The sequence below is a fragment of the Amblyomma maculatum genome, chromosome 6 (genome assembly GCF_055883805.1).
Source record: "Amblyomma maculatum isolate TAMU_Amacu chromosome 6, ASM5588380v1, whole genome shotgun sequence".
Lineage (NCBI taxonomy): Eukaryota > Metazoa > Arthropoda > Arachnida > Ixodida > Ixodidae > Amblyomma > Amblyomma maculatum.
Window position 1 is genome coordinate 112521583 of NC_139349.1, and position 13020 is coordinate 112534602.

Below are 13020 nucleotides of genomic sequence, written 5' to 3' on the forward strand. Positions count from 1 at the left end.
TAGCGAGCCGCGGCGTTTCGGCAACCGCAGAGCACCCTCGCCGCCACGCCACGCCCCCTCCTCCTCTTTCTGCATGACGGCGACGGTGTTGTACGCAGCACGTTGTCTTGACTCGCTAGCGGCATCAGGTCGCTGCTAGCGCTAACTAGTACTAAGGAGCGGCGCAATTTGTTAATCTTTACAGCATGCTCATGCATTGGCTATTAGGGCTTGCAGACATTGCGAGTATCGGATAATCATGCAACGTATAACTCTGAGCCGCAGCGTTCCTGGCGTTGCACGGTTGTAGCGAGACTGCGACTAACGTTTGTATTACTTTACTGAATCAAGGCCTTCAGCAAGGAAAACCTGCAGCGTACAATAGCACAGAAATCATTTGCTAGCTCAAGTTTTTAGCAAGAAAGTATCGAAAGACACGGATACAAACAGGCGAGACTGCGGCTCTTTTTTTTTTTTAGAATGCTTATATTATAGTACGTTGGCTGGCACATGTTTCGATGAAAGGGGCCACATTCTAAAAGGAACCGCTGCCCCAATCAAACCATAAACCACGCCTACGTCGTCTTTACACGGTGACCTCGGTAGCAGCAGGCGCTGCTTTCTATAAACGACAATGAACGAATATCGGTTCACATCAAATTCGATAAAATCCGCTGCTTAGGCACACTCGCACGCCAAACTTAAAGCGTGATCATATTGACCGCAGCTTTGTATTTTCCGTACGACCTAAAGATACAAATACTTCATCGGTCTATGAGGTTCTGTTGTTCAGCAGGCTGAGCGAGGAACAAATCTCGTTAGTGGCTACGTTGTCGCTTGCGAACCTCTACGCGCGAATGCAACTTTCTGCGACAAAATTTACATCAGTTCCAAACGTCGAAGGCCTAGTCATATTTTATTTATGTGGCGCGTCTCCTCTTCCCCTTTCTTCTCCCCTCCTTCTTTCCCTCTGAATTATCTTTCAGCATTTCGCTTCGTCGCGGCGCCGAGGACAGTCGGCTTCATGGCGAGAAATACGAGTTGTTGCCGCAAAAGAAAAAAAAAATTCCAAAAATACACTGGCGTTTATTGTTTAAAATTAAATAAATTCATTTCACACAGGAAGTTTGACGCTGCAAACAATTCAGCTGAAGAAAACAAAAAAGCAGAGATACCTCAGTCATCCTACAAGACCCCGCCTAAAGTGAACGGGACAAATGGCTATTGACAGCTCTTTTCGTACTTCCTAAACATGAAATACGGGCGCGCCGAAGAATAAATTCGAATTCGGACGGAGACGAAACGGCCAGAGCGCAAGTGAACGCCTAACGGAAGGGGACGCTTGAGCGATCGGTGGTCGAACACGTAAATTTGGCGTATAAGAGCGCCCGTACAAGAGTTGTCCTATCGCCCTTAAACGTCACGGCTTGTTTTTTCTCCGGCTCTGGCGATGTTTTGCAGACGCCCCATTTGGACAAGCGAAAGCTCCCTAATCAAATTTTGCGAGCTCTCCTTCCAGCCAACCCCAGCTTTCCCCAAGCGCCTCTCGACGGCGGCCGGCTCTACGTTTCCTTGGTTTTCCCGTTATTTCCCTTTTTGCGCCGCAAAAATAAGAAGCAGGCGCGAAGGAATAAGGAACGAGAACCGAAAAGGGGAGGAAAAGCAGCACAGCATCAAGGACCATTCTCAGTATACAGTTCTCAGGCAAGAGAGATCTGGTCACGAGAATGAGAAGAACAGAACGGTATAGGCACACCCTGAGTACGAATACAAGGCTCAAGTGTTGGTACGAAGAAAGAGTCCACCAAGAGAGGGATCGTAAACAAAGGGATAAAAATAGGGAGAATGGAGAGAATAAAGTAGGTGGGGATGAGAGCGGTGGGGAGCAGAAACAGGAGCAGTCAGGATGTCTCGAACCGGCGCTATACATGAAAGCACACACACCATGCCACGCACAAACACTAGCACCCGGAAGGGAAAAAAGGGAAAAAACTGAATGAGAGAAGATCTCATTCGCTCCTAACGTCTTCTCTCCCCCTCGGCGCTCTCTTGCCCTCTTGAAAGGTAGTTTATTTTTCTTCTTTCTTTCCCTCAGGTCTGCTGGGAGCTCCCCATTTCCTCTCTACTTTCATTCCCTTTCCGTCCTGGTCTCTTCCGTATTTTCCTTTCTCTTCCCACCAGTACAACTCTGCGAGCGGCCAGTCGTGTTCGGGGGAACGCTCGGGCGCTCGTGTACGTGTATAATATATAACAGGCGTATTTTTGCACAGACCGTGAGCGGCTAAAAAAGCAAAGGAGAGTTATGACTTTCTCGACATTCTGTTTCGTTACAGCGCGCTTAGAGATAGAAAGAGAGAGAGTAGGGTAGGAAAGAGACATGCAGGGCCACCTCCCTTTTTCGGGAAAACGCCTAGAGGAAAGCTGGGAAGATTTGTTCAAACGAAATGTAGGTCGGAAAAACGCGCGCTCCGAAGAGGGACAAGACTAAACGCGCGCTCGGCTGCGCGCGCACAAAAACAAAAATTCAGAATGAGCCGACTGTGTGAAGAGGAGAGAACAGAGAGAACGCCAGTCAGAAAGCTTACGCTAGGCGAGGATATGCCGCTGCAGCAGTCACAGCAATAGATAAACGTCGCGTCGTTTTCTCTTTTGACGTTTCTTTTTTTTTCTTTTTTTTCCCCCGCCCGGTCGCGATCACTCAAGTTGCTCCGGAAGCAGTGTTAGGTAAGGTTTTAGGCGAAGAAGAAATGTTTTGAACAAATAGAGATAAAGAAAGGCAAAAATAAGGTCAAAAGAGTTTTTGAGAACTGTCACTTGAGCAACTTGCAGAAAGGCTCAAAAGTCTTAACCTGGTTTTATGGAAAAGCGCCGTGGCACGGACAGTTGTCCTCTATTACACTTATTTCACTCTCGAATTTCACAAGAGCACGGCTGGCGATATCCCAAGAATGACGACAGGCACTAGGCACACGGTCAAGATTTCATTAAGTCAAGAAGATGAAAAAAAGGAAGAATGATCTAAAGTAGGCGACGTTCTAGTTCAACTAACGGCGTAATAATAATAAAAAAAATGCACTCGGGAGGAATATTTAAGGCTGTCCACTTGAGCGACGTTACAAGAGTCCTCGAGGGGAGAAAAGATAATGCCCGAAGTGTCCGTCCCGTCGAGTGGCACTTCTTGCGTAATAGAGCTTATTCGAAGCAGTTCAAGTACATGGACAACAGTGTAGTGGACTTATCCGCAAATGCGGCGATGATGCTTTTTCTTTTCTTTTTTTCATTGTGCCGTTTTAGCACAAAGGTAAACAAAAAGAATGTTGTATGACGTTGCAATATCAGCGAATGTAAATTGCTCCGGACAAGTGTTTCAAGGGCCGTTAACTGCACTACCGAACTAAGTTAGAAGCTCTAACATATTGAACCAGCGTTCATTCGGGCCAACTAGCCCTAATGGTCACCATGAGAAACTCTGATGTGGGGTTTGGAACTACTTTCAGCCACCCGGCTTTCTTCACCATGCAGCGAAATTTTGCCGCATGTGGTTTCATTTTTTCCCTTCGTATTTCACTTCCATCAGCACGCGATTGGGTGCCATACATTCGTCATCGTCTTTAGCAACACGACCGCCCTGAACCCCCCCCCCCCCCCTCCCCTCTCTCTCTTTCTATCTCTCTCTCACGACGCGCGCGCACATATCGCACGCATACGCGAAAATGCAATGGCCAACTCTCGCAAAAATGAATTACCACCATTGTCCACGGAAAGCTGCATGTTACATCGAATCAGTCTTCTTTGTTCTCTATCTTCCCCTTTTTACTATATAGCTCCATCTAGTTAACAAACTCCCTGTCCTGCTACGTAGGAGGCGGTGCGTGCACTGTGCGCTCAACAAGACGGGTTATTTTTATATTTGTTCACGTAAGCTAATACTTAAGATTATTGTTATGGAAGTGAGCTGTGCCGCACACATTGGAAACGCTTGCAGCGAATATCCACAATAAAATAACGTCGAGGGCAGCAGCATCCAAATAGCCATACAACACTCACAGTGGATGTTGAGCGTGTGCGTCGACTTGGTCGTTCCCACATCGTTGCGTGCTTCGCAGGTGATCGTGTCCCCGTTGAAGTTTCGAGTCACCCGCGGCAACACCAGCTCCGTTGTGTGGTCTCCGGCGATGATCTCGTCATTTCTGGAGACAAGGAAAAGAGACAAACAAAAACAAACAGTCAACGCAAATCGCGCTTGAACGTTACAAAAAGTAAGCTTTGTGTGTCGGGCTACGCTTCAGCAATGCTCAGATTTTTTTTTTTTCCTCTCACAATCGCTAAGCGACAATGAAAGAGGAGGGATACGTGATGTTCCACTGTTGTTGTTGTTGTTGTGGTTGTAGGAAGAAGGAAAAGAAAATGCACGGGCCTGCTACTGGCTCTGTGGCTGAGCCACCTCCGCTGCCTCGTACAGACAGAAGAGAAAATAGAGAAGAAAGAAAAGGAAGAGGGGAAGAAAGACGCGCGCCGTAACAATTCAGCCGTCGTCCACCACCGAAGCGGTGGCGGGTGCAATGACGGCCTACAACAGATAAAAATTCGGTGGCAGGCTAGCCTCCGCCGCAAGCGGCGGTGACCTACCTGCACCTGCCCCATTAAGGGAGTCCTGTCGGCTTCGGCAGGCGTCGTTGTTGAAGGCGCTCGACTATAGTCGTTTTGAGCACCTCACCTCTTCTGCGCACGGGGCGTTTGCGAGTATGTCTGACATGTATGTAAGACGTTCTAGATACAGGCATTCTGTAGCGCGCAGTTGTTAAATGAAATTGGGACGTTTTCTCCCTAGTTGGCAGGAAAAGTCACATTTACCTCGCAGCGCTTCTGCATATAAAAAAAAAAATAATTGAGTCGCGTCCATGCTACCAGAATAAATAGTCTATCGCACGAATGCATGCGTGCTGTGACATGATGCGTTGCCAGGCAAAAGTAACGAAATGATACGCGTAAATTGGTTTTAAACACGCAATATATTGTCTCTCTTCTCCGCGGATGTCTCTGCCACACCGTGATGGGGGGGAGGAAGGTAAGAGTGATAGAAGAAAGAGAAAGAGGGGCCGCAGAATGAGAGCTCTGGAATCATTTCGACTACCCAGGTATCTTTAACGCGCACTGCAGAGATCGCACAGCACGCAGCAAAGGTATCGAGAGGGGAGAGGCGGAGCCGTACGCATGGCATTTACCCACTACTTTCTTCGACTATTCGTGGTTTTACGGAAGCTCATACAGATATCCGTGTAATGCAGACGCTATCGTCTTCCTCATCGATTGATAATCTTTGATAATCTTTTTAAAAGCGCGCCCAAATAAGAAAGACAGACTATTTAACCCGATGACTAGTGCTGTTGTTACAGAGGTGAGGTTTCCGTCCACACGTCCACACACCTACATTGGTATTTTCCCGAGCTTATCCATCCATCCGCGCGTCGTGTGGACTCGTGGATGGACGAGTGGACACACACACAAAAAAAATTACAGGCTCGTAGATGTACACATATGTGCTTAACACATTCCTGTATCAAAATTTCTTGCAATAAGTTGCGCCTTGCAGACATCGACGTCACATCTCTTTCAAAGCTCCTTCTGGTGGCTTCGAGGGGGTCTAAGGAGAGCGACAGGGACGCTATGTGCTTGCTTGCTTCACCGCGTCAGGCTGAATAAGGCGCTCCATTTGATGCACGCGGCAAGCCGCAGAAAATAGCTCCCCAGACCCATTCATTGCGCTAAAGAATAACCTTGCCGCCCATCTGTCCCGTTGCACCCCGCACGTTTTCCAACTAGTGCGACACACCCCGAGATCATTTCTTAGAGGGCGATTTTCTGCCGCGATTTATGGCAATGAGATTAGCTCATTCGCGAATTTTTCATTTCTAAACATACGCACTGACCTTGGCAGTAGCGATATTCGCATATGCGGAGCACCTTCCCAGGCGCTTGTTCAAGGTACGCCTACATCTTAAATGTACTACATTCGGAGAAAAGGGTATCTTACTGCAAGCTGATGTCATGAAAATGATTTTACATTTCAGTTACTCTGGAGCTGATAATAAATTGCGATACGAAGAAGGGAAACACACGAAGCGGTAACTGTCAGCGTCGAAAGTGAAATGTCACAAGAATGTTTTCAACTCCGGACCCCGCGAACTTGCGCGAGCGGTAAGGCTGATTTACGAGAGAATCCGCTCACCATTACACGAGCTCTTACTTGCATTCCCCACGCGAGCCAAGCAAATAATTCGCTCTGTACACTGAATTTCCTGCGTCCGCTTTTCGAAATTGTCTTTTTTTTTTCTTTTTTTTTTTGCACATCCTCCGCCGGATGTCTCCCCATCCTTCCGCGCCACGCGGTGTTTGAAGAGACAAGAATTGTGCTAGATGTGCGGAGACCATTGTCCTTGTTATTACACGCCCTCACGCACGCACGCACGCACGTAGAGGTATTCGGACCACTGGAACCTCGTAAAAGCTTAGTTTTTAAGTTGTCTCGGCACAGTGCCACAACTTTAGAAATGCGCCCTGCCCTTTCCTCGTCCCCCATGTTCTGTTGTTGTTGGTGTGGCTGTAGGAAGAAGGAAAAGAAAATGCACGGGCCTGCTACTGGCTCTGTAGCTGAGCTACCTCCGCTGCCTCGTGCCGACAGAAGAGAAAGTTGGTTCACAGGAAGGGAAAGGCGCAGTATATGTCACACTTGTTTCTGTGGACACCTGAACCGCGCCGTAGGGAAAGGGAGGAAGGTGGGAGTGAAAGTGGAAAGAGAGAAAGAGGAGCCGTAGTGGTACGGAGTAATTTCGACCGCCTGGGGATCTTTAACGTGCACTGACATCGCACAGCACACGGACGCCTCTTCGTTTCGCCTCCATCGAAACGCAGCCGCCGAGGTCGGATTCGAACCCGGGCACTCCGGGCAGTAGTCGGGCGTCTTACCACTGCATCACCCCGGCGGGGCCGACAGAAGAGAAAAAGTAGAGAAGAAAGAAAAAGAAGAGGGAGAGAAAGAGCCCGCCGCAACAGCCGTCGTCCACCACTTAAGCGGTGGCGGGTGCAACGACGGCCTGCAACAGATAAACAATCGATGGCTGGCTAGCCCCCGCCGCAAGCAGCGTTTACCTACCGTCCCAGCCCTGTAGGGCCAGGAACAGCCACCCTTCAAGGATACGGGATCGAATCCCGGCCTCGGCGGCCGCTTTTCAATCGAGGCGACAAGCAAGGCGCCCGAGCGTTGTGCGATGTCAGTGCACGTTAAAGAACACCAGGTGGTCGAAATTTCCAGAGCCTCCCAGTACGGCATCTCTCGTAGCTTGCGCTGCTTCGGCGCATTAAACTCCATAAACCAAACCCTCATCCCCCGTAACGCAAAATGTGAACAGAGAGCTTTAGAATATGGGGACAGTGCGGTTTGGGAATAGGGTAATAGCGATGTGTAAGTATGCATGCTCAAAACCCCCTGTATGAAGCCCGGTCTCTCAAGATTATGGGAGCTAAAGTGTAGCCTTTCTTTTCCTCCTGCGTTCCCGAGCATTTCGCAGGCATCCATGCAGATGTATTTTTTTCTTGCGGTCAGTATATCTGCCTCTCAGGCTTCTGTCAGCAGTTTCTGAACCATTCGGTAAGATGTCGGTGCGAGGTTTGCTAGCGAAGGCGATTAACGCATCAGTTATAACATTCGAGGAGCTACTCAGAACTTAAAAGATTGTCCAGCGCTTCAACCAAACGACAGGTTGTTAAAAATAGAATAACTATAAGGCCAATGACGCCAGACGTGATGCCACGTGTGCAACTTACCCGGTAAGCATAGCAAGGTATTGGTATGAAAAAGAGGACAGGTGAACCTTGCTTTCGAGTAACGTCACTTCTGTTTTGTACACTAAAGCGGAGAAAGCGTGCAGACATAACAAGCGTATGAAAAATATCATTTGGTAATGGAAAAACAAACTTCAAAAAAGAAAGAGGGCAAGTCGAAGAACATGACAGGTTGAGAAGGCACAGAAGGAACTCGCCAGGGGCAGAATTAACGTCCGTTAACAAAAGCCGCCTTCTGTCTCTTCCCTTCCCCTGTTTCCTCTCGCCGTTCCGTTGCAAGAGTCAGCGGAGTTAAGGCTGACGCGGAGCCACTAAAAAGCGCACGCAGAGCGGGGTGCAAGAGCCGAGACATGGCGGGGCCACGACGACTGACTCCTCGGGGGAAACGTGTCGAGAATGCCAAGCAGCGACGGGGGTGCCCAGGGGCGCAAAACTGGAGCAGACAGCGACACGTCCGCAACGGCGGCTGTGCACTCGCTTCAGCTCGCCCGATCGCGTCGAGCGGCTAATTCAGCCGCCCTCAACCTCCCTTCCTCGCAGGAGTTCAGCACGTCGTATTCCTCGCTCTTTCTTCCGAGAATCGACGGAGAGAGCGCGAGAAAGAACAAAGGCTGATCAGGAAATGGTGCCCCCGACGACGCTGCAGCGAGCTGCAAGGCGGCCGTTTTCCAGCTTTCCTCGCCACCTGGCGTCGCCGCGGGACGGAAAAGGAAGAAGCTTTCCAAGCTTTCAAAACTCGTCTTTCCAATCGCCAAATGCACCGCCGTAAACACGGCTTTGGGGAGAAAGCATCGAGGATGCAGAAAGAGCCGCGCTGCCGCCGTCATCGTCTTCTCCCAAGTAATCGCCGCCGAGCCTCTCCTTGCGCGAGCTGAAAAGAGCGCACGCAGCGGCCCAAAACAAGAAAGAAAGAAAAAAAAAAAATAGGCGTACCGGTGTGTGGGCTTCTTCCCCCTCGCTTTTTCGCCGCCTCGCAGAGCGGTCGCTTTCTATTTTCAAGCCAAGGAAGGCTTCTCCGCAGTGGAAGAGGCACTTCGCGCGCGCACTCCGCCGTTCGCGGTACAAGCCAAATGCGGGTCAATTTGGTAATCTCAAAAGAGCGAGCACGCGCCGCCACCTTTACTCTTCCCAGCCCCTCTATACGCGCTTACACACAAACACATTCTAACCTCTCTTTGCGCCGATAGCGCAGAGAGAGTGAACAGAAGGTGCGTTAGCGGCAGAAACGGGACTCGAATAAGCGACTTCGATCTGCGCTCCGGATGCACTTAAGAGTGGAGAGTTATGGGTGGACAATCAGCATTACAAAACGCGCGCGTTCTCCGGCGAAAGCTTTCTTCGCCACTCCCTCCCACCACGAGCGCCAGTGCGGTGGTGGTGGCGGCGTTGTTGTTCCTGTATGGCAGCCGCACCATGCAGACAGCAGCTCAGCAGCCGCTGCTGCTTTTCAGAACCTTTCACTTCGCCCCCCTCCCTCTGCCTTCTTGTGCACTCGAGAGAGAATGCGCGTGTCTGTCGGGCGGTCGATGCTTCCGTAGCAATATCGCGCTTCCAGATCCGGCCAGCGTCAGGACGTGGGGCCACACAGCAGCAGCACAACCCCTTCTCTTCTTCCTCCGCCGCCGATCGCCCCCCTTGATGAATGCGACTCCAGCCGCCAACAGAAGCGGGGGCTTTTCGAGGCAGCTGGCTCATTCGTCCGCCGATCCCCGAGGTGCGATAATGAAAAGAGCTTCGACTGGCAGAAAGAGAGAGGGAGAAAGACAAAGAATGACTCGATTTTGTTGCCCTTGGCGTATCGGTTCCGCTCTGGCCGAGACTGCGGCGCGCTTGCTGAGGAGCGTCGAAAGGAGGTCCCCCCATTCTGCTGTAAAGGCAGACGATTCATATATTGCGCGCATACGGTGACAATTTTCCTGCTCTGCAGACAGATTACAGTATTACTCTCGGCAAGGGAACAGTTTAAAGTGTGGAGTCACCAAACGCTGTCATTTTAACGCCTAGCGGCGTTTACATGGACCTGACAGGAGCGGGTTGAATTGAGTTATCGGGCCGAAAACCGGTTACAGAATTCATGTAAACGCTGTAGGGTTGAGTTGGGTCGAGAAGTCGAGGGACCGAGTCGAGTCAACTCCGGAGCAGGGGGTGGTTTACTGGACTCGACCCCGCTGCAGGGTGCATGTAAACGCTGTCGGGCTGAGTTGGGGTACAGTGGGAGAGGTGCTAGAGATACGCGGAGCTAGAGATGTACGAAAAACGCTAGAGATGCGCGAAAAAAACAACAACGGAATCGGGTGCCGTCTGCTAGTTCTTCGCCTCGATGCGAAGTGCCGCCATAATCACCGCTCATCCATAGCCGATTCTGCACTTGTCGGGTCGGTTCATGTGAACTTTGTAGGTTCGAGTCCATTCAACTCCTCAACTCGACCCCCACTGTGGGGCCCATTTAAACAGGGCTAAGATGCCCATTCTCCAGAAAACCAGGCATCTCTGTCGGCATTTTGAGCAAAAAATCGCTCGCACGGCTTGCACTTGGCAGGTGGCATGGTCGGGCACTGATTGGCCGGTGAATTGTGTGACGTCACGCGACCACATGACATGGTCGAAATGGCAGGCGCTGTCAGTCTGCTTGTTCCCAGAAAGATGGAAAGTAAGCTTCTCAAGACACTTGGATCTCAAGTCGTTATTGCTGTAAGCGATGCAAGCAGCTTATAGTAAGGCTTGGTTAATTTATATATGTCGGCTGGCCTTTCACCTACTGCAGTATTTTACGTCTGTTTGCTAATAAGCAGGTGTGAGATAACAGAAGGACAAATTAAGTTTTAGTGATTAAAGTTAGTAATAAAGTGCGCGTACGCGAATGAGGTTAGGAGATTCGGCAGAGGGGATACTCTGTCGCGCCATACCCTTAAAAGCGGAGATTGAGTATCGCGCAAATTTTTATCGCTGTCTTGCAATTCAAGCAAGAGTGCACGAAAAGCTCTAAAACACCATCACTACGTAACATCTTCGCAGCTGATCAACTTTTTTTTTGGCTGCGTACATGCATACATGAGAGCTCAAGGGCTACGAACCGAACGATGTGCAAAATCGATCGCCTGGAGTGCACTTAATGAGCAGTTAACGGTTATGAAGTGGAACCGTTTTTTGTTAGTGCGGTTGCGGTCTTTCACGTGGCGTGGACTTGTGCAGTACAGATGAACGTCGTGTATGCCGCAAACTTTAGCGCCTTGTGACAACACGCAAGTAGTTCGCAAGAGGCGACATAAGTCGCTTTTGATAATAATCCTCTGGCTTTTCGATCTGAATAAGTAGCCCGAAACACCATGGGCAAAATGAGTAAAATGAGTTACTAGGACACAATAATCGTGAACGTGCTTTTAAAGTTTTCGTTACAATAAATAAGGAGCGCTGCCAGACGCAGTGTACAGACAGATAAGTCGTATGAAGAAGTCAGGAAATTCGATCGCATGTAGGTGGCGACCCGCGGCGCAAAAAAGACGTGGTAGGAGGGCATGCATGTACACTTCTGTTTTTCTTCTGCACGTTGAACACGCATGGCGCTCATGACGACGGCCATCACGATCTCGCAAACCTCACCGACCAGCGAGACTTGAAAAGATGAACACCGCAAATTCTTGTTCGTGGAAAGGCTGCTGCACCAGGCGCTCCGAGCGGTTCATTGCTCTGGATTTGACAGCAGTTAAAACTAGAAAAAAAAAAAAAAAGAAATAGCCAAGGAAAGGTCGTACACCTCGGCTCGTGACAAGCGTGAGCGCCGCTGACATGTGTTACGTGGAACGCAGGCGAAAACAGAACGAGGGCCATTTACCTGTGCACCCTCGGCTCATATCAAACTGCTACATTATTCGAGATGAGCCTTCTTAGCTTTATTTTTTATTTGCCGACACGCTATAGACCGAGCGAAATGGCTTTCCCTAGGTCATTACTTCACCGCCGGAGACCCGCGCTCAGTGTGCAGGTCTACACTGGCGACGAATCCATTACTGCCCATTTCGGCGGGCATGTCGAAAGTTGCACATTTCTAGATTACACTTCTCCCATTTTGGCTCTGTCCATCGCCGCCACCTTCACGCCGCCTGGCGGCGGTGTCAGCAGCCGCGGCAGATAGCGTTCTATCGCGCTCGCGGAGTTACACGCGCGCGGCTGCGCAAGCGTCTGCATCTCGCATTCAAGACACGGCAAGGACGAATGCCTACTCAATGTCCCCGTGACCCCTCCTCCCGGAGCGACGCGACACACTCCCCACACCCGCTAGTCCTTCTTTTCCCATCTCTCATGTGCCGCGATCCCCTTTGGGGAATCGCTGTTCTCCCCAGCGGGGCACGGAGTGCTTGCCGCTCACGCATTCGCAATGCAGCGGCGGCGGCGACGAGACCTCGTTCAGGGAACGAAGCGGCACTTTTGAATATTTCAAAGCACGTCGTTGTCATTAAGATATTTTCTTTCTGCTCCGCGATGCGCAGCAGCCGCCTTTGCGAAGGGTTCACCGGGCAGCGAGAAGAAGAGCGTTCATATATAAACTATTAACGCCACTCAGAAGTCAACGCCCCACTCGAAGCGCCCGGTCGCATGCATGGGAGCGCTATAGCAGCCTCCGGGTCGCGGGCACAGGGGCACACTTTCTGTGGATGCTGGACTGGCGCTTTTGTGAAATTCACACCGCAGCCGCTGTGCGCCGCTGTGAATCGTTCGATTCATTTGCTGCAGATAGCGAAACGAGGTTCTAGAAAAGAAGAGAGAAGTGGAGGTGAGGAGGCGTGGGGGTTGCATGCGCGACAAGGATCAATCGCGTCAGCTCAAGCTTCCTCTCTTTTACTCTTTTTTTTTTTTTTTGCTGGCAAGTTGTTTCGCCCACCGACTCGAGCGACTCGAGCGTAAGTGCAATTGTTGCTGTCAGCACCGCTGGGCGTACGATTTGCGAACGACAGGTGTTTGCTGTCGGGAGTGGAGTGCCGCTGAGGATACACAGCGCGGTCCTTGTGTCCAATGACGATGTCAGTGTGGAAGTTGTGATGTTTTTTTTTTTTGCGCGCGATGGCGTCCTTAAGTTTCTTTAGATCGTACAATAATAAAAAAGAGAGCATCTTTTGAGCAAAGAAAAAAAACAACCAAGTGACAGAAAGTCCTGCGACACATGCAGTTAACTTGAGTTACCTCGTTAAATGAGTTTTGATC

The 13020-nt window shown here is 50.2% G+C and overlaps 1 protein-coding gene across 2 annotated transcripts in view; it reads right to left on the bottom strand.

Moving 5' to 3' along the window:
• Positions 1-13020, bottom strand: part of LOC146186613 (irregular chiasm C-roughest protein-like) — a 354131-nt gene that overhangs the window by 13005 nt on the left and 328106 nt on the right. For both annotated transcript variants that reach the window (XM_084607354.1, XM_084607353.1), the window contains one exon: positions 4027-4169. In XM_084607354.1, the coding sequence (XP_084463480.1) occupies positions 4027-4169 (143 nt within the window). The remainder of the gene's footprint in view (positions 1-4026; positions 4170-13020) is intronic.